The sequence below is a fragment of the Mustela erminea genome, chromosome 18 (genome assembly GCF_009829155.1).
Source record: "Mustela erminea isolate mMusErm1 chromosome 18, mMusErm1.Pri, whole genome shotgun sequence".
NCBI classification, from domain to species: domain Eukaryota; kingdom Metazoa; phylum Chordata; class Mammalia; order Carnivora; family Mustelidae; genus Mustela; species Mustela erminea.
In genome coordinates this window covers 17,211,012-17,232,669 of record NC_045631.1, presented here as the reverse complement: position 1 = coordinate 17,232,669, position 21,658 = coordinate 17,211,012, and the positions used below count along the sequence as shown (strand labels likewise).

General features: G+C 51.4%; 1 protein-coding gene and 1 long non-coding RNA gene across 5 annotated transcripts in view; one reads left to right on the top strand and one right to left on the bottom strand.

Annotated features, from left to right (window-relative positions):
* RPH3AL (rabphilin 3A like (without C2 domains)) overlaps positions 1-21,658 on the top strand; it is a 142,255-nt gene that overhangs the window by 72,332 nt on the left and 48,265 nt on the right. For all 4 annotated transcript variants that reach the window (XR_004280426.1, XR_004280427.1, XR_004280425.1 and 1 more), the window contains one exon: positions 11,979-12,065. Coding sequence is in view for 1 of the 4 variants with exons in the window: in XM_032319990.1 (XP_032175881.1) it covers positions 11,979-12,065 (87 nt within the window). In the remaining 3 variants the exon portion in view is untranslated. The remainder of the gene's footprint in view (positions 1-11,978; positions 12,066-21,658) is intronic.
* On the bottom strand, positions 10,649-13,385 carry LOC116577153. Its single transcript, XR_004280428.1, has 3 exons — positions 12,875-13,385; positions 11,476-11,667; positions 10,649-10,890 (listed from the first exon to the last, which is right to left on the bottom strand). It is a non-coding gene; the product is annotated as an uncharacterized LOC116577153 (long non-coding RNA).

Here is a 21,658-nt window from a genome sequence, read left to right as displayed (position 1 = left end):
TGGTGTGGCCCTCACCTCTCCGGCAAGCTGCCACACTTCGGAGGGCCTGCGATTCTTCATCACTCTCCAATGGCCTCTGTTTTTCCCTTCACGACATTTCCCTCCTGGCTGTTTGCTGTTCGCTGACCTTAACTCAAGGTGGATTTAGCTGGTTCTCTGTTCCCCCACTGTGAGGAGCATAGGGCGCCTCTCCTGTTGAGGGGAGAGCAGGGAATGCACTTTCCTCCTAGAGCTCCTGTTAGCCCGGGCTTCCAAACCAAGAAAGAACCAGGCCCTTCTCAGAGACAGCTTGGGGACTCCGTAAGATCCCTTCCAAACCCTTTCCTCACCTCTGTCATCCTACCTTCTGTGGGAGGCGTATCTTGACAGATGGAGAAGCTGAGGCCAGGAGGCCTTCCCGAGACCCCTCCTGTCTGGGAACCACACTTGCCTTGCTGAGCTTCCAGATGTAGCTAGGAGTGTGGCTTGGGCCCTCCGGGGAGAGGGGCCTGAGCGCCTGGAGCCCCTACAGAGCCTCCCCACCCAGCTCCTGACTGCCTGCAGTGGAGACTCATTCCTTTTCCAGCTCATTCTCTGCTCAGGTGTGATTGGTGTGCTGTTCCCTACGGCCTACACCATCAAGTCTCACTGTGCCCACGTGGTACCCATGGCCTTCTGTCCATTCCCTGGGCACATGCTGGGGACGTCAGCAGCATAAATGAAACACCTGGGCTGGGGGGCCTGAGGCTGGGGCCTGACTCCACCCTGCCTAGACCGGTCACTGCTGTCCTTGGCGCTCTGTTCAGGCTCATCAGCAGGGCCCCTCCTTGACCATTAGTGCTGCTGCTCCTGGAATGTTCTGAAGCCCTAGGGTGTTTGTCTAGTCTGCTGTGTTTTTCAAGTTTAGGGAAAAAAAAAAAATCAGTTCCAACAGGGTATTTTTTAGCTCCAAGAATGTTTACTGTGTCCCAGGCACTGGTGGGAGAGGGTATTTTCACATTAACTGACCTTTTGAGCGTAATGATAATCCTGTGAACTCAGAGAAGGCAGTGCTGACCCCGAGGACTGGTGGGGGTCCCCAGGGGTTGGAATGTCTCGTGCCGAGGTGGTGGGCGCAGGAATGGGGGATTGGTGGGGTCTCCTGACTTGAACCAGACGGACCCTGGTCTCAAGACTTGGCTTCTCACAGACCCTGGTCTCCTGATTGGCTTCTCACAGACCCTGACCAGCCACCCCCAGTCTCCCCAACCCTCCCATTTCCCAACCTTGTTCTTTGGCCAAGCAACTTGAGGTCGTTGGAGAGTTGGCAGTCTTGTCCAGCTTTGGGCCCCATGGTTGTGCTCCAGGTCCCCTTCCGCCTCCTCCAGGTGCTGGCCCCTGTGACAGCCCCTTGCCCTTCTGTGCTTTCCCTCTCCACCAGCTCCATCCCTAAGAATCCAAGTGTTCAAGTCCCCTTCAGACTAAGCAAACATTTATTGAGACCTTGGGCACCATCCAGGCTTCTAGAGCTCCCTCAGGGAACGAGGTGGTCAAAGCTTTGGACTTCCCAGAGCACCTTCCAGGGGTGGTGAAATCAACATGGAAAGTTCCCTGATCTGCAGCCAAGTTCCCCAGCTTTAGTCCTCCCTCTTTGTCTGTTGCTTGGCCTTTCTCCCCAGCCCTGGTCCCATGTACCAGCTACCACAGGCAGCTATTCCAAGGGAGTCCACTCACACTGCAGGCAGTAGCATGTCCAAAGCCTGACCCTCTTCCCGCCCTGTTTACTTCACCACCATACAACCTGCTGTCCACGCTAGCAGCCCAGAATGACCCGGCATCCTTCCTTTGCCTCGCCTCCCTTACCCAACCGGGAGCTGGAATTCCATAGGCATTTGGGAATGTTCTGGAAAAAGAACCTTTGCTGAGAATGTGGAGGACAGATCGACCAGGAACATGACTGAATCACTCAGCAAAAGTATTTTTTCTGAAACCCAGATCTGATCTGTCCCTCCCGTCCTCAAAACCTGTGGCATCCCCGCCTTGCTTATCGCTCGGCCCCTCCCTCCTTTCCTGGCTGACTTCATGCCAGGGACCTGCTAAAGTTGGGCATTTGAATGCAAGCGATGTCCTTTTTCTCCAAGGAGTCATCCATAATCTTAGAGGGGGCACAGTCCCAGGAGAGATCATTTCAGTATGATGCAGTCAGCACTCTAGAAATGTCTACTCATTGTGGAAGTACACACGAGGGAGTAACTAGTACTTCGCTAGGGGGGGGTGGTAAATCAAGGAGGGAGCCTTGGAGGAGGAGACATTCGCTTTGTGCCTGAAGGACGTTTGCTAGGCATGAAGCAAGCCTGGGAAAAAGCTTGGAAGCATGGAAGTACCTAGAGTGTCGGGAGCAGACAGTGGAGCGTGGATGGGGGGCCGGGCTGGGAGGGGCCAAGGATCGGGATCCTCAAGTGTGGGTGTGTATGTTTTCTTCTCTCTCTGCTCCTCACCTGGGAGCCTTGCTGGGCTTGAAGCCTGCTCCAGAACCTGGGGTTAGCGGCCTTCAGAGGTGTTTACTGAATGTTCTGGGCCTGCAGCTAAGGTTGCTGCCCACCAACTTCTAGGGAGAGGGATGGTGGAGGCTTAACAGAGCCTCTTGCCTTGCGTCTTCCTGTAGAGATTTCAAGTCTTCCAAACATGGGGCTGTAAGGTCAGTGTCTTTGGGGTCACAGACCCTGGAGCCGCAGAGTTTGTGCGCTAGGGTCTGTTGGGCAGACCTGGCCAAAGGCTCCTTGCATGGCCAGCACTGAGACCACGGTGAGTGTCCCCCATCCAAGGTGTGGCTTTGTGGTGGACCCTGAGGGGCCAGGCTTACTTGGAGCTGAGTGCTGAGAGGGTGCTGAGAGGGGCAGGGCATTTTCAAGATGCTGCATTGTGAGGACTTAAAAAAAAAAAGAAAAAGAGATCCAGTCTTTTCTTCAGCTGTGATTCCAAGAACCAAGGTTCCTGTAACAGAACCCAAGCCAAATTTCTACCAGGTGGCAGGTGGCTCTTCCAGTGAGAAATTATCTGTGAGAGGCCTAGGCTTCTGAAAAGCAGAGGTTGATGGCTGCAGCCCTGGCTGGGCTGAGGGAGGCCAGAGCTGGCTCTGGGACTTTCGGTTCCTTGTGTTCACATTCCTGGCACAGCCAATGTCTGTCTGTTCATTTCCTGGGCCCTAGAAGCATCCTTCTTAACAAGTGGGGGGTTGTAGAGGGCCATGGGCAAGAGGCAAGATCAGGACCGGGATCCCAGTTCAGCTTTCCACTTCCCTTGTGTGACCCCAGACAAGTTACTGAATCTGTCTGCCCCGTTCCTGTCATCGTTAAATGAATAATCCGTGTGAAACCCCCATGCTGTGCCCAGCACATGGGATGCATTATAGAAGCTCTTGATTTTATTATTACGGACCTGCCCCCCCCCCCCAAACTCTGCCACTTCCTTGTAACACGAACTTGGTCAAGCCACCCCACTTCTCTGGGCTTCCAATCCCTCATCCATGACATTCAGATCATAAAACCACCCTCGCAGGGCTGTTGCGAATGTAAACGAGATTGAATATGATGATGATAATGTGTGTTGAACGCTGAGCATGGTGCCGGGCTCAATAAATGGTGGCTATTATCATTATTATGAGTTGTAATTCTAAGTAACCACGCAGCAGGGAGCAAGATGGATGGAAGCTGGCTCCCTCCACCACCTGGGCCTTTGCCTGCCCTCCCTCCTGACAGAGTAGAGCTGGAGAGCGACAGGCCACTGTGTGACATGGTGGGGCACACCATGGAGACCACTGGTCCCAGCCTCGTCCCCCAGGGACTCCGGTGGAGCCCGCTGGACCTGCGGCTAGGAGTCTGGGGGACAAGATGGCCTCAGCCATTGCTCAGGCACCGTCCATTCCAGGAACCCAGGCTGGCAAGCCAGGTGCAGAAGCAAGGAGTTCTTCCCCTGGGCTGGAAGGAGCTAATCCAGGCTCAAGGATTCTAGTTCAGGACTTGTCAGAGCCAAGCCAGAGGAGCAGCAGGCTGCATTCAGAGCTTCTGGAAAGTTTGAAGGTGGAACCCATTGACTGCTATATTCTTTCTCCCTTGGCCCATTGGCTCAGTGACAAGCAAGCCCTGAGGTGCACACCAGGCCCAGGAGATTTTAGGAGGGTTGTGTTCAGGGATTTGATAGAACCGTTTTCAGAGGAGTGGCAAGTTCTTAGGCATGTTGATTCCCATTTGTCTGGAAGAGAGGCAAAAACCAGACACAGTCTCTGGTCTGAGAGGTGATGCTGAGGAGAAGTAGGACCAGGAAGAGTTAGTGGGGTTGTGTGGGGAGGGGGTGGTATCCACCCCCGCTCCCCGTCCCAGTCAGCCTGGCAGCTTCATCTTGCCCAAAGTAGCCTATGACCCTGTCAGATGCACACAGTGGGGCACGAGCACAGAGATGATCCAAAGTCACATCCAATTACAATTTCTTTTTTTTTTTTTTTTTTTGACAGAGAGAGATCACAAGTAGGCAGAGAGGCAGGCAGAGAGAGAGAGAGAGGAGGAAGCAGGCTCCCTGCTGAGTAGAGAGCCCGATGTGGGACTCGATCCCAGGACCCTGAGATCATGACCTGAGCCGAAGGCAGCGGCTTAACCCACTGAGCCACCCAGGCCCCCCCAATTACAATTTCTTATCATCTGCTTGTGAATGTTAAAAAACCCAGACTTTCGTCAACTTCCCTCTCCACTCGGGGCTCGGTGCTCACTGGCTGGAGTGAGGTGTTTTGGAAGCTAGTCCTGAAAGCTGTGGTGCTTCTTTTCAATTGGGAGAGGCGTCTGGGGGCTGGGCGGGCGGTGGGGGGTGCTGATGGGCGGATGTCAGCGGCTCATCTGGTTGGGGTGGGCCTGCTGCAATCTGGCCATGCAGCCTCCCAGAAGTCTGGGTGAAGAGGGGAACTTGGCCCTGCATGGCCATGCACCTGCCACCTGCACCCAGGATGGAGAGAACTGGTGTGTCCCTAGGCCAGCATTACGGTGGGAAGCAGAGAGAGAGTTGACTTCCTTCTGAAATTCTCCGGTTGCCTCCTGGCTAGTGTCTCAGATGGAGCAGCAGATGGCTGGCGTTCTCGAGGCTGCGCGTTTTTGGGCCCCAGTGACTCGGTACTTACAGGCAATCAGGGCTGAGGTCAGCGTGCCCGTCGCCCCACTGGCCCTGGGTGAATGGGAAGGAGGCAGTGCCCGGCTGTGTCCTCTCCCACTTGAGGCATGACCTTGTCTACAGTTCCGGAGCAGGGCTGGCTCTGCCATCACTTGGAGGTGTGGGGGGTGGTTGGATTGGTATCTGTCTGGGCAGCTGCTTGGAGCTCAAATACCATGGGGTTCCCAGCCCCGCTGTCCATGGCCAAGTTCCTTAATCTCAAGCCTCAGATCCCTCATGTGTAAAACCGGGACAGTAATACCCACCTTCTAAGTTATTATGAAAATTGATAACGTTCTACATAAAACACCTAATTTGGTGCCTGCTGTCGCATAAGTGCACCATGGACTATATAAATATTTATAATATGTACATAGGTATCTCAGCTATGTGAAGTCACCTGGCAGCAGGTTCCTGATATAGAAACTAGGTTCCTGATACAGAAACTGGGAGACAAGTCCATCCCCAGCGCCTGTACTCCTGGCCCACGGGGGCTGGTGAAGCCCCTCCAAACCTGGCTCATGTCTCCAGGGTTGAGCAGGGCTGAGCCTCTGATCTGGGGGTCAGGGACTCAGTGACATCATCTGGGAGAGGCTGAGGGACAAGGCTGACGATCTACATTCAAGCTACAGTCAACCAAAAAGTCCTTTCTCCTACCTATTTGTGCATGTGCTTTCGGCTTCTTGAATCCATCCTGACCCACAAAAATCCAGATCTGGCCAAAAAATGAACTTGGGGTGAGTGATTTCCCAGAGCATTCCTTTAAATAGGAATTCTGCTTATCCATTGGAAATAGATTTTGACCTAGCATGATGGGATTTACGTTTGGGTTGCTAACCTTCCATATATTTTTCTGTGCATATACTGACTTCTAAATAGATACAGGCACTTATGCATATTTATACGGCAGAGTATCACATTCTGCATACTGTTTATAACGTGCTCTTTAAATTTAATTTATTGTGAGTGTTGCTCCATTTCAGTACAAATACAGCTTTGCTGGGATTGTTTCCACTTTTTTTGGTTTCTGTCATCAGCATTTTTACTGCTGCATAGCTTTCCCTGAAATGCGATCGAATGGTTCCTTGTGGAGAATTCGATCTCTGGCCCTGGGAGCACATCCTGTGGCGGGAGGGGCATGCTTGCTCCTCCCACTGCTTCCTGCAGGTGCTGCCCACATTCGGGGGGGGGGGGCGGCCCTGTGTCCCCTCACTCCCCGGGAGTGGGACAGCCGCTCCGTGAGCATCACAGCGGCGTGGGTCCTCACAAGGGTGTCTCACCTACAGATTACCCTGAGTCACCCTCAGATGATCGGAACTCCCCAGGAAGCCCTTTTCTAGATGAGTGTTGCCAGTTCATAAACTCCTCTGTTCGGAGGACACCGAGCCACTGAGGACAAGGGGTCATGCCTTGTTCATCCCCTTCCTTCCTTGTGTCAGGTATCAGATGTTTGCTGAAGCACCAGATATTCTCAAATGAACCATCTTCAATATTCATGTCTACTGCCCAGCGTACATGCCCCGGCCTCCTTGCATGAACCATTTGAGTGCATTTCCATCTCTCTCTGCTTGACTGAGCATCACGCATGAGGCTTTCTAAGAGACGACTGATGGTGCTGTGAAACCCTCAGGAGGTGTCGAGGGCCATGTAGCTGTGTCCCGCTAGCTAAATGCTCTCCGACCTCTGGGCCTATGAGGCCTTGGGGTCTGCGTGCCCAATGGTGGCATTCCTGCCTGCTGTGGGCCCTGCGCCCCCTCCCTTCTCCTAACCAGCAGCAGCTTGGGAAGCCCCACAGACCGTGGGTTCTCCCTGAAATGGGTTGGGGCGCTCACAGTGAGGAGGTAAAGGCCTGGCCTGGGAATAAAATGCTGGAAATCCGGAGCAAGTGGCCTCTCAGACCTTTTGTACTTCTGCTCCCATGGCGTGGTGTGGGAAGGTGAAAGTGTTGGATTGCAGGGCGGGGTTTGAGGAGTAGAGGGGTGACCCAAGTGGCCTGGATGATGATGATGTCCAAGAGGGCACCTGATGGGACCATGGAATGAGTCTGCACACACAGGTGGCCTGCAGGATATACCCCTGGGCACGCAGGAGCAGTCACGGGGAGGCAGGGAACACATCCCTCCTCTCCCCCATGCCCCCACATCCTTTACAAAGGACCCTCAGTGTCATTTCCTCTGGGAGTGGGCCAGCCTGGCTGGATTCCTGCCCCATGCCCTGAGGCAGAGGCCCACCTGGCCAGCCATCCTGCCACTGCAGACACTCTGTCCCCTGTCCGGGCTCTCCTGCTGCCCTTCTGGTGAGCACCACGTGGTGTGGGTGGGAGTGTACCCTGGCCTGTGCTGCAGACTGTTTCCTGTCTCTGGGTGTCTCAGCTCCCCAGCAGTTCAGCATGTTCTACGAAGGGCTATGTCTTGGCTTCTCAATGATAATACTAAATGTATCTCCTGTTTATTTGTTCATGCATTCCACAAGTATTCATTGTGCTGGTCACCGGAAACAGGAAAGTGAACAGAAATAGGCATGGCCTCTGACAGCCTAGTAGAGGCAATGATAGTCACCACACCTGAGGGTAAAAATCTTGACCTGACAGTGGAGGAAAACAGGAAAGAGACTGTTACAGAAGCTCCACTGAAGTACGAAGTCAGGGAAGGCTTCCTTGAAGAAGTGGTGCTTTTTGCTGAGGTCTGAAGGATGCATAGGTTAACAATGAGAGAGCATGACCAAGTATATCCCAGACAGAGGGAGCAGCACTTGCAAAGGTCCTGTGGTGGAAGAAGCAAGTGAAGACGAGGGCCTGAAGGCAAGCCCACATGGCTAGGTCTCAGAGCGTGGAGAGCAAGGGGGTAAAGCCGGGGAGAAGGGTGTGAACTGAGGCAGATGAGGAGGGCCCAACCCGGGCAGGCATGGCGCACCATGTAAGAGCAGGTGGCCTCCATCCAGAGAACAACAGGAAGTCTCTGGAGGTTTTTAAGCTGGCAGGGACAGGAGAAATGACATGATTAGATTTGCATCTTGAAAAGATCACTCCTGCTGCTATGCCGGAAGCAACTGGAGGCTGGCCAAAGTGGGGGTGAGGAGATGTGCTGGGAGGCCACGGTATAGGCAGGGGCACTGGAGATGGCTGCAGTGTGGACTGGGGCGGGGTGGGGGGTGGGCCACGATGAAGGGGAAGTGACTGTGCCAAGGGAGATGTAGAGTTCTCAGCGATGGATTATTTGGTGGGAATGAGGGAGGGTGAGGACCGAGGACATTTCCAGGTTTGGGCCTGTGTGACTGATGGGTGCTGGCATCCTTCGCTGAGACAGGTGTGCGGGGAAGAACCGTGGTTGTTGCTGCTCTTTACCACATAGTACGCTAAGCACTTTCATGAATCATCTCCTCGCTCCTCCCAACAGTGGGAGTCTGCCAGTTACCACCGTTTTACGGGCAAAGAAGTGCGGCTCAGAAACAAGTCCAAGTTTGCATCTATATGGCGGATTGTACTTTCCTGCCCAAAGCCTGTGTCCTGCGGCCTGAGCCACCCCCTCTGAGCTGCAATACATATTTGCAAAAGGGACGTGGAGGGAAAGAAGAGCGAGCACATGCACGCTGAAGGCCGGGAGCTTTGTTGATTCTACTCCGAGGCTGACCCAGGAGCTAGACTTGTACTGTTTAACGCCCACATGGTTGCAGCTGCAGGAAGTGACAGAGAGCCACGGCCCGCAAGCTGGAGCTCGCTCCCCCTGGGCAGTTCCACTCTGTGGAAACCCATCTCAGGCAGGAAGTAAGGGACCACCCCAGGCCCCTCCCCCCGACACTGCCCCTGACATAATGGTGCAGTGTTTCCTTTGCACCGAGTTGATATCATGGCTGCCTTGTCCTCTCTGTCCTGGACTTTTTAAAATGCCACCTGCCTAATTTTCTTTATTGGAACCTTGGAGCAAAGACCAAACCCATAAGGAGAAAAGGCTCATTATTCTCTTATTGATCCAAGATTTAATAGAGCAGCCATTGTGTATTATTTGAACTGGAGCATGTTATCTTTTTGCTGGCCCGAATTCCCCAGCCAGAGACGCTGCAGACCCATGAAGATGGCAAAGGTGGTGAGAACTGGGGTTCTCTGCCAGTGATGGCTGTTAGCTTGAAAGCAGGCTTGTGCGTGGGCTGGGGCAGCACCCCACAGGATAAGAGGCAGAGGGCACACTGGGGACATGCAACCCATCCCTCTTCCTGGGAATTGACCAACAGCCTTTGACGCAGCTTTTGGAGGGCAGCTGGTCCATGGCACTCCTGTCCCCAGGCTGGGTGGTCTGTGTCCCACGGTCTGCGGGGAGAAGACAGCACGGCCATTCTGCGCTCTCCCCCAGTTTCTTGCAGTGCCCCCAGCAGCGCAGATGTTCATTCCACCAGATATTTATCGAGGGAATGTGTGTGCCCACCCTCCCAGCCTCACTTCCAAGTGTTCGCTCCTGGAACCCGTGTCCTGCAGCTGGAGAGCGGTGTGGCTGCTCCCCCACCCCCAACAGAGCCTTGACCCAGGGTCATCCTGCGTTGCCTTCTCTGCCTTGTCAAGAGGCATCAGCCACACGCCTGGGGACATGAATCAGCTCCCTGGAGAGCCATGGGCACCTGCTGGGCACCTGAGCTGGGGAGGGAGTTATCCAGTTTCCTGGGTTCTGGAAGAAGGGAGCCTCCTAAATCCTGACTGTCCCCCACTTGCTGGGGGGCCTTGGGCAGTCATAAACACTTCTGAACCTCAATTTTCTCATCCTCATAATGGAGAGCATGACCCTCCCCTCGTTCATACTTTGTCACCAGGGCCCTAGTGCGTGGCCCCTGCCATTGTCCAGTAAATGGGAGTAACTGGCCTTCTCTCCTCTTGTTATTCCTCACACGTTCATCTCTCTGGGAGGGGCAGAGTGAACTTAGAGGACGAGCTGTCATCCTACCTGCTCAGCAGTAGGAAAATCTCGCCACGCTGGGAGGGCCTCACTTACTCTCACACGTGCCACTCATGTGGGATGGTGGGAAACAGCAAGGAAAACAGCCAACTGGCTTCTGGGTTTCCTTCCTCTCTCTTTACCCCCAACAAGAAAGGCCCGTGTTGTGCTTTTCCGAGGCCCATCTTGTGGGCTTATGGGGGCCCCTGTCCTTGGGGTAGAACGGTTGCTGGGAAGGGTAGGGAGAGTCCCCAGACCAGGTCATGAGAGGCAGCTCGGGCCTTCTGGGAGACAGGCCGCTGGCCCCAGTGATGCTCTGCCCCAGCCTGTCACACAGCCCAAACCCCAGCCTGGTATGAAAGTGGCCGGGCCTCCATCCCCCTCCGAGGGACCACAGTTGCTCAGAGGGAGAACAGCAGAGTAGTGAGCACCCCAGATAACACTCGCTGACCCCTTCCCAGATGGACTGCACCTCCAGAGACCCCCAGCTCAGGGCCTTCACAGGAGCTGCCCAGGGGCCCCGGCTGTGACTGGAATGGACTTTCTGCCGGCCCAGACCGACGAAAGCTTGAAGCAGGTTGCATTTTATTTGGAGAAATGGATGTGGCATTTCTCATACCTGAGTGTTGAATGGTAGCAAATGTCTTACCACCCCCCCACCCCCCCATGTATCCAAGCTTTCCTTCTGCGGAGAGCTGGCTCCTGCCTCCCGCGGTGCTGGGCTCATCCGCCTGATCGGGCAGTGACGACATGCTCTGGGAAGCCAAGTCGGTGACATTTCCCTCTCTGAGGAGAGTGTGCTCCTTGCTCAGTTGGCAGCCTGCAGAAAAGGCCAAGCTACAGATCTCACCTTCCCCGGGTGGCGGGAGGCAGGAGAGAGCCCCCAGCCTGGCAGGGACAGGGCTGCTTCCATGGGGGTAGGAAGATGGGTTGGCAGGTGGGGCAGCTCTCTGAGGAGGACACACGGCCGGCCGCTGAGTCATACTGTGCCTGGGTTAGCTGGAAACAGGTCCCAGCCCCACAAAGTCCCCCTCTCCCTCCCTGCAAATTTCATCTGGCCTTGCCCAACCCCGCTTGCTGCTTGCTGCTGTGTGTTTCAGAGAAGCGAGACGTGGATGCAGAAGTCATGAACTTTAGCAACACTGTTAAAGGAAAAACACTAAGGAAACTAGGTTCGGGCTACTTACGCGTCTGGAGAAAATTATATAATGGCTCTAGAGTCAGACCTGAGGCTATCTAATTCACCTGCTGCGTGGACTTGGGCAAATTTTCCAAGTACTCTGACCCCTGGGTTGCTTGCCTGTAAAACAGGCCTCCTACTTACATAACAAGGTTCCTGGAATCATCCCGTGGGCAATGTGGCATAAACCTGCCACCGGTGTTTCTCCCCAGATCATCCTCTTACCTTGTCAGGCACGTACATGAGGTCTTTGTGTGGTTGTATACAAATGTGTGTGTTCGTTGTTGAACAGTATCATTTGCTGCCCTTGTTACCAGGTAGCGACATAATCTGCTAAGTCAAGGCCACATCGTATTCCGTTCTGCTGGCCTGGATCTTCCCCTGGTATCAGGGGTTTGAGTGGCTTCCAGCTCTTTACTGTGGAAAATGATAAGCCATGAATATCAGCCAGCTTCCTTTTTTATGGGACCCTAACAGAATGCAGTGGGGGCGTGGTGGGGAATTTATGTTGTGGCGATCCACGGATGGGTACCCCTGTCGTGCCCTAAAGCCAGCTATGGGTTTTAGGTGATCTGTGCCCTTTGAGTTATGTACCCTGCTGGTCTGAGTCTCACACCATCCCCTTGGAAGATGCCAGTGGGTTCCTTGCATCAGTTTGAGTTTCTCAGCCCCTCAACCAAGGAGGAAGTAGCTGAAGTGCTTACATTCCTGTGTCCTCTCTCTTGTAGAAAGTCTGCACGAAATGTGGGATCGAGGCCTCCCCTGGCCAGAAGCGGCCTCTTTGGCTGTGTAAGATCTGCAGCGAGCAGAGAGAGGTAGGATGCCCAGGGTAACAGGTGGGGGTGGGCTGGGGTGGGTCCAAGCACACTTGCAGTTGGGGAAATCCATGGTTGTTTGCTGGGAGGGCCTTCTGTAGAGGCCAGGTGGGACCACTGAGGATGGCCAGGAAGAAGGGTGGGGAGGGTTAGCCTGTCTGCTTGCCTGTTCCGCGTGCAGAGGGGGTAGGGAGCCCTGGTCCTGCTGTGCCTGGGCCCCGTGGTTTTGGTGGGAAGTCCTTCACACCGAGCACAGGTGCGTATAGCATTTTGGGCAAGGCTCTTATTACAGTAACAGCAATGGCTATCCTAGGCTGTTAACTATGCACCCGGCACTGCACCAAGTTCTTTATATAGATAGATTCCTTCCATTCTGACACCACCCCACGGGCGGTTGCTATGATTATCCCCTTTTACTGGTGGAGCAATGGAGACACAAGTAACTTACAGGCACACTAGTTGGTGGGAGAACTGGAAACCCAACATAGCCGTGGTCTGCCGTGATGATACCACCCCAGAGTCCCTTCTGGTACGTTTCCATACTTCTAGTTTTGACCCCATTTGAGGAGAAGAAATCAAGGCTCAGTGAGTTCTCTGAGGCAATCACAGGTGGGGGGGTCGAACTGTGTCTCTTAACCCCAAACCCTAGGGCTCCCTCTACTGTACCAGGGTCGGGGCTGAAACGGAGGATGTCAGCACGAAGCTTCTCTCCGTGGAGGGTCACGGGGCAGGGATCTGCTAACAGAATGAGCTGGGCACGATGCGGCATACCCCCGGGTTTCCGGGTGTGGGTTTATTTTTTTACTTACCTTGCTTGGCAACTGATATGGGCTTTTAATTGGAGGATCCATAAAAGGTCTTCAGTTGTGGGAAATTTTCAGCTGTGCTGTCCTTGAATATTGCTCTCCTGCTAACGCGTGTCTCCTCTCCTGGAAATCCCCTTGGATCCATTGCCGAACCTCAATCCATCCTCCAGGGGCTCCGAACTGCTCTTTCTTGTTTCTTCCTTTAATCTTTCTGGATACTTTCTGGGGAGAGTCGTTAGTACCGGGTAGTCTTTAGTTCATTAAACCTTGGGACCGTCTCCCAACTGTTGGTTTTGTCCTTTGTCTTTCTTAGCGTCAGCTTTCCTCAGGTGTCTTGGAATTTGGGTCTGTATGCTCAGCTTGAGTGGGAGTCAGTCTGTCTCCTTGCCCCACCACCTCCAGCCAGATCTCCTGCCGAGGGGTCCTGCGTTTCCTCCACGCAGGGCCTGGGCCCCCCCTCGCCCCACCCCCACCCCCAAGGGCAAAGCCATGTGTCTTGGGTTAGTGATTGTCCACAGTGACAATGGGGATTATGCCCAGAGCTGATCATCACTGGCTTGGGCAGGGCGGACTCTGTGCTCTTTTCAGCCTCCTTCCCCAGGTGGGAAATCCCTTCACCAGCTTCCACTTTCAGTGGCTCCGATTCTGGTGCTCCACCTCCCAGGTGGCACTTTTAGTCCCCGTGGCCTGCAAGGCTAAGCTCCCAGCTGCCTCCCTCCACCTGCTTCTGGACTCAGAGCTCAGTAGGCTGTGCCTTCAGCCCCTCAAAATAGTAACTGTTTGGAGTCTCCGATCCATTGAGATAGGTATAGAGAATATATCTTATTTTTAAAGCACAGATAAGTTTTCTTGTTTTTAGAATATTCTCATCGGTCCCTGCTGTGTTTTTGGAACAAGGAAGGTCCTCAGAGTATGAACTATGATTCTGTCTTGCCTGGAGGTCCCTGATTTCTCCTCCATTGCAGGGTGAAAGCACCAGAGGTGCTGTGGGAATCGAGCAAGGTCATTAAAGTGTACAAAAGGCACATAAATGTCTGTCTTGAACAGGAACTTCATAATATCAGAGGCCTCCCTCTCACCCAGCCAGAAATCCCCACTTTGAACCTGAGGTCTTTCTGGTCTTCAGGGTTCCCTTTTTAGAGGCAGGGATATCCACTGCCGCAAGAGAGGAAATTCCTTCAAAGAGTATCTTGTGGCAGACACTTAGCAGGATGAAATGACAGTCACCCCCCCAGCTGTGGGAGGACAGAGAGGAAGGAGCTGCCAGGGAAAAGGAGGTGGAGGATGAACTCAGCAAATGTAATGATTTAGTGGAGCAGTCAGGAGGCAGCTGCCCCTGGCCAGCACCCCCTCAGGTCACCCTTACGCTACCACCCCCCCAACCGTCCTGAGCTGCCTTGTGCAGGGCCCACCACCGGCCCCTCCTAATCTCCAGAGCCCAGAAAAGTCCAAAATAGCTTAGGATGAATTTTCTTATCTCTTCTAAGGCAAAGAATATGAGGCTGTGCAGTGTGCTATCAGTTTGTCCTTGAACTTCTGGAGGCCAATACAACTTAGCAAGATCAGGAGTGCTCCTCCGTTCCCTCTCTGTGGTACCTGGCATACCGCAGCCAGTTAGGAGGTGTGGCTGGGCCGCAACAGACAGTATACAGGTCTTGGAGGCTGCGTACCCGTGGAGGCTGTATCCAGGGGCTGCTTTGGGGGTGGAAGAGTGACAGGGTAATTGGTTTCCTCATGCCTTTTTGTCTTAGAAAAAATTATCTAATCACAACAAAGAGATAGTTAAATAGAAAGCATTTAAAATGTCATTTTAAGTGCCACTTAGAGCTGTTTCTGAGCCTGTGATAAAAACGTGGAGTTCTGTCCTGCGGCAGAAGCCACATCCTGATGGGAGAACCTGAGTTTTCTGGTGGAGACTCATATTTTTGTGTCTAGATGCTCAGATCTGCCTCTCCTTTTGACATGTCCCTCCTTGTCCTCTCTGGCTGTAATTGTTCAGATTTTTTTCCTGGGTGCTGGTTAAAGGTCCCGGGTGCTTTCAGGTTGGTGTTGCTGCCTGCTCTGTGTACTTCAGCCCCACCAATGTGAACTTCAGCTCCAATTTAATGCGCTTATCCATATGAGCATCCAACATGTATTTACTGAGCATCTTCTATGTGCTAGGCAAAGTAGCTCCTCTCGTGGGAGAGGGAGACCACCGACATCATAAATCCTGCCATGTCACAGATGGTGACAAGGTGCTCAGGGTAAAGGGGGGAGGGTTCTGGGAATGTGGCAGGTAGCTGCTGTGTTTTATATGGTGGTCAGGGAAGGGTTCATGGATGAGATGGCATTTGAGCACACTGTGTTGTTCTGTGATTGGAAAGTATTCCAAGTGGAGAGTATAGTGAGTGCAAAGGCCCTGAGACAGGCAATCCTTGGTAAGCTTGAGGAACAGCAAGGAAGCCAGTGTGACTGGAAGAGGAGGTCAGAGATGTGGCAGGGAGTCAGAGCACGTTGGTCCTTTTAGGCCAGTGTAAGGACTTTGGCTTTTGCTCTGAGTGGAAGGGGCAGTACTTGGACGGTCTTGAACAGAGTAGAGACATGACCTGAATCCCCTACCTCTTTTTATTTATTTATTTGACATCACAAGTAGGCAGAGAGGCAGGCAGAGAGAGAGATTGGAGGAAGCAGGCACCCCGTTGAGCAGAGAGCCCGATGCGGGGCTTGATCCCAGGACCCTGAGATCATGACCCGAGCTAAAGGCAGAGGCTTTAACCCACTGAGCTACCCAGGCGCCCCTCCCGTACCTCTTTTTTTTTTTTTTTAAGATTTTATTTATTTGACAGAGATCACAAGTGGGCAGAGAGGCAAGCAGAGAGAGAGAGGAGGAAGCAGGCTCCCCGTGGAGCAGAGAGCCCAATGTGGGAATCGATCCCAGGACCCTGAGATCATGACCTGAGCCAAAGGCAGAGGTTTAACCCACTGAGCCACCCAGGTGCCCCTCCCCTACCTCTTTTTAAAGGATACTCTGGCTATTGTTTTGAGAATAAATGGTGTATTATAATGTCAAAGTCAGTATGACGGTATTTCAGCTCTCCTAGTTAATATTATCCTAGATATTTAAATTCTTAGCTGTTGCTACTCCTTGAAATTTTCATTTCTTATTTTTATTTTTTTTAGATTTTAAAAAATTTATTCATTTGAAAGAGAGTGTGTGAGCAAGAGCACAAGCAATGGGGAGGGGCAGAAGGAGAGGGAGAATCAGGCTCCCCACTGAGCAGGAAGCCCGATGGGGGGCTCAATCCCAGGACCCTGAGATCATGACCTGAGCAGAAGGCAGACGCTTAACTGATGGAGCCACCCAGGTGCCCCTGTTGTTTTATTTATTTATTTTTTTAAGATTTTATTTATTTATTTGACAGACAGAGATCACAAGCAGGCAGAGAGAGAGAGAGAGAAGCAGGCTTCCCACCGAGCAGAGCGAGCCCGATGCGGAGCTCAATCCCAGGACCCCGAGATCATGACCTGAACTGAAGGCAGAGGCCCAACCACTGAGCCACGCAGGCACCCCTGTTGTTTTTATTTTTAAGTAATCTGTATGCCCAACGTGGGGCTCAAACCCACAACCTCAAGATCAAGAGTCACATGCTCCACCAACTGAAACAGCCAGGCGCCCTAAAGTTTTCATTTTTTTTTTTTTAAGATCTTATTTATTTATTTGACAGAAAGAGAGAGAGATCACAAGTAGGCAGAGAGGTAGGCGGGGGGCGGGGGGAAGCAGGCTTCTTGCTGAGCAGAGCCCGATGTGGGGCTCGATCCCAGGACCCCGAGACCATGACCCGAGCCGAAGACAGAGGCTTAACCCACTGAGCCACCCAGGTGCCCCAAGTTTTCATTTTTTTTTAACATTACATACTTTACTCTTTTCTGATTATGAAGTTAATGTGGATTATTGACATTTACAGTATATCAAAAAGCATAAAGAAATACACTCTCCCTCCCCCAGAATGGAAAATCTTAGGATCCAGAGACAATCACTGCTAACAAACATCTTGGCATGTTTACTTCCGGTCTTTCTTCTGCCTTATTTCTTTATATTATTGAACCTATGTTTTAAAATTAACATTGTATCATAAGTAGTTTTCAGCACAGTCAATAACTCTTTGAAAACATTCTGCATATGGCTACATTTGGTTATTTGGGATATCTAAGTTATTTCCTTTTTTCCCCCCTTATTAAGAACCACGGTATATATCTGTACATAACTTCTTGCCTGCATTTAAAATTATATCCTCAGAATGGATTCTTGGAAGAGAAAAATAAATAGCAGCATTTATATTCCCTCTTTTCTTTTTTTTTTTTTTTAAGATTTATTTATTTGACAGAGAGAGATCACAAGTAGGCAGAGAGGCAGGGAGAGAGAGAGAGGGAAGCAGGCTCCCTGCTGAGCAGAGAGCCGGATGCGGGACTCGATCCCAGGACCCCGAGATCATGACCCGAGCCAAAGGCAGCGGCCCAACCCACTGAGCCACCCAGGCGCCCTCCCTCTTTTCTTATAGACCTTTATGTTACTACTTTTGATTTATTCCATAATTAGCAGGCATATAATTTTGTGTAGTCATAAATAAGGGCTCATGCATAGTATGTCTTTTTCTATCTAGTAATAACCCTTGCTTTTATTTTTTAATTTTTTGAAAGGATTTATTTATTTACTTATTTGAGAGATGGAGAGTAGGGACGGGGTGGAGGGAAGGGAGACAAAGAATTCCAAGCAGACTCACCACTGAACACAGAGCCCAGCATGGGGCTCGATCTCACAACCCTGAGATCATGACCTGAGCCAAATCAAGAGTAGGCTGCTTAACTGACTGAGTCACGCAGATGCCTCACTAGCTCTTGCCTGTATACAAAAAAGACACTTGACTGATGGTAGAATTGATAATCTTTCTCACTCTGAATTCTGTGGATTTTTGTCCCTGTTGTCCGCCAACCACATGTGGAAAGAATCACCATGAGGGAGAGTCAGCAAATGCAACAAGTAGGACTGGTATCCAGAGAATGGGAGAAAATAAAGAAACTAGAAATATAAATACATTTTTAAAATTAGTGACATAAAAGAGATAAGAGAAGGAAGAGAAACCACATCAAACAAACAGGACCTTTGAGAAAGGAATCACCAAATTTGAAAAAGAAACCAAGTGAAATTCCCTTCCAAGAATTTCAAATGGTTCATTTGAAAAAAAATGAACCATTTTCATTTCTAAAAAATGAAAAATGTGGGGTGCTTGGGTGGCTCAGTTGGTTATACAACTGCTTTCAGCTCAGGTCATGGTCCTGGAGTCCCAGGATCCAGTTCCGCATTGGGCTCCCTGCTCAATAGGGAGTCTGTCTCTCCTTACCTCCTTATGCTCTCTCTCATTCTCTCTCTCTCTCTCAAATAAATAAAATCTTTAAGAAGTAAATAAAAATGAAAAATTTTATTAATAAATTTAAAAACTCAATTGAACTTAATTTGGTAGTTTTCTAGAACAATAATTTAATATCATTCCCATTAACAGCTACATAGGCTTCCTTATCATTTGCTTTTTTTTATTATTATTTCTTTATTTATTTGACAGACAGAGATCACAAGTAGGCAGAGAGGGAGGTAGGCAGAGAGAGGGAAGCAGGCTGCTCACTGAGCAGGGAGCCCGATGTGGGGCTCGATCCCAGGACCCTGAGATCATGACCTGAGCCAAAGGCAGAGGCTTAACCCACTGAGCCATCAAGGCAGCCCCATATCATTTGCTTCGTATCAATTGTTTTTTATTTTTGATCCCTGGTTGTCACTCCCAACAGCCTGGAGTCCCAAGGCCCTATTTCTGCTCTACCAACTGTCATGAATATGATGTCTTTATGTTTTTGTGACCACACAATACAGTTTTTACCCAATTAGCCTTTTTTCAACTTGCTGCTACATAAGCATTGGATCTCCCCACTCCCCTCCCCCACTCCCATCTCCATTCCCTCCTTGAACAGGCACACTCTGTAGTCACTTTTCTGATTTCCTTGTTGGCAAATTAATAAACTTGGACATGTGTTCGAGATTTAAAGAACCAGAAAGAGGGGGCACGGCTGGCACCTGGGGGTTGCAGTTGATTCTTGGTTTCATCTCAGGTCATGATCTCAGGGTCTTGAGGTCAAATCCCGCGTCAGGCTCAACACCAAGTTGGCCCGGTTCTCTCTCTTTCTCTCTGTCTCTCCCCTCCACTCTTCTCTTTCTCTAAAATAAATAAATAAATGGAAGGGAAGGAGGGAAGCAAGGAAGGGAGGGACGGAGGGAGGGAAGGACAGACAGACAGACCTGAAGGGAACGTGAAGTGGCCCTCAGTAGACTGGTTAAATGGCACTTCAGGCACGGCTGTAGAACCCCAAAGAGGACCTCGGGAGCCAGAGGATCGTTTCGAGCGTGCAGCTGAGCCTCCAAGTAGATGAAGCCCGTGAAGGCAAAACTGAGAAAAAGAGAAGGCGGGGGATGACAGGATCCAATGCACAACAGAAAGTAGTTTTCACGGCAAGCACAGACACGGGGGAGAAGTCTGAAGCCAGATTTTGCTTTTATTCCTCTCTAAATAACCCGGAGGTGTTACTTATATGTATATATTGGGAAATGAAAATTTTTGTCTGGATATGCCTGGGTCATTTTCATTGATTGTGGTCTAGAAAAGATAGACTGGGATCTTGGACTCCAGAAAGTGTTTCAACTATGTTTTTGCTTGTTGCTTCGTTCTCAACCATTCTTGTTTCTTCTTGGGGGCACTTTTAATTTGAAGGGTGCATTTCCATTCTCTGTCTTCTGTATCCATGGTCTTCTACCAGATCATTTTCAATTCCCCCATTCTGACTTTGGAGGTCTGTGTTTGTCTTGGTGCACACGCATCAGTCCACCTTCAGACGCTGTGAGTGCTGCAGACTCGGGATTTACCTGAGACAGCACATGCACGGCTAGCAAACCCTGTCCTTTGTCAGGGATTTCACTCCCCCCAAGGCGCACCATGGCTCTCCTGTGACCTGGCCTTCTGGCCATTGGGTCTAGGGGGGATGGAGAAATCTGCAGGCCTAGTTTGTCCTTCCTGCCTATCCCTGCTCTCCCACTGTTGAGCCTTAAAGAAGCACACCTTCCCAGATGCAGCTCACTATGCCAGTTCCTTCCCACACCTGGTTCTTTTCTGGGAGTCTCTCTCCCATCAATGAATACAGGGTTGGGAGAGGGAAACAGCTCCTCCACAGCACCAGAAACCCACAGACATGCCGGGAAGGCTTTGGACCCTTGCCCCCCACCATCCCTGCTAGGTGGACCAGTGATGTGCTTTCCATCTGGCCCACTCTGTCGTCTGATGGGGGACCAGCTGTATGTAGGTTGACCGTCAGATTCCTCCTTGGCTGGTGTCCTTCTGCCCTTTCTTCACATGCTTTCCTGAATGTGTTAGTGGGCTTCTCAGCACATGACGTTGCAAGGCGGAAATCATTTCATTTCTTGTTTAGCCTTTAATCCCAATTCATTTAAAAAAAAAAAATGAGTGACTCACTCAGAGTTCTACTGTAATCCATGGAAAAGTTAATTAGACTCTAAATTCCCCAGGATTCTAGAAACCATTCCTCTAGTCTCTTTTCAAAGGCTATAGCTTTGGAGTAAGGCTTTGAGAATGCAGGCAGTCTGCAAGGGGGCTGAGCTAGGAAGGGGAGAAGACCAATTTGTAAGCAATTGAAAGCTGATTAATACAATTAGAGCGTTTGCTTTGCCTTCGCAGTTTCACTCTGCATCCTGATTATAACTCAGTGGAGTCCGGGCCACACCAACACTTACTCCGTTTCCTGCAGCGCTCTGCATATAAAAGGGGCTCAGGAAATGTTTCCCAATTGAAAGAGACGTTTGCAAAAAAAGGAAAGCGGGTTCCCTGTTCAGATCACTTCAGAACCTTTTCCCAGCAGGGTGCTTTTGATTTCCCAAAGTCTCATCACAGCTAGCCTTGGCTGGGGTCCCACCTGGATGCCCGTTGGCACTGAGTCTGTATTCTCACCTCCTGGCCCCTCTCTCCTGTTTGTTGATTGACTGGAAAGGTGTTTTTGAAGTAGGAAAGTGGCTTCCCATGGTGGTCTTTAAATCATCTCTGAATTGGGGTACCTGAGTGGCTCAGATGGTTAAGCATCTGCCTTCGGCTCATATCAGGATCCCAGGGTCCTGGGATCGAGCCCCTTATACAGCCCCACATTGGGCTCCCAGCTCAGTGGGGAGTCTGCATCTCCCTCTCCCCTGCTTGTGCTATCTCTGTGTCTCTCTCTAATAAATAAATAAAATCTTTTTTAAAAAATCATCTCTAAATTGCCTAGCCTGACCAGTATAGCCCAGATAAGCACCTGGGAGAGGGTCCACCTTGGCACAGGCCTGTGGGAGGCCAGGAGAAGCAGGGGCTCCCCTCACTGCCAGCCAGTACCAGTGGGAGGCAGCCGCGCCTGCTGAGCCCAGCACCCCCATGGCACCTGCCTCCCAGGCCGGCAGCCTGCGCTCCCTGCAAAACTGCCATCTGCTTCCCCACGCTGCTTCTCTCCCGGTCCTGCTGTTGCTTGCAGTTTGGATTTTTGCTGCAAACAGCTTTGCCAGAGGGCCCCCTCCAGAGACCCATGGGTGTGCTCACGAGTGGGTGGCTGGCACTCGAGGAGGCAGGCGGGTGGCTGCTTGAGGGCCCCACCATCTGTGTCTGGCTCTGGGCTGCTGTCACGGCGTCCCAGGGGGACCCGGATGGTCATACTTCCTCGGTGTGTTGG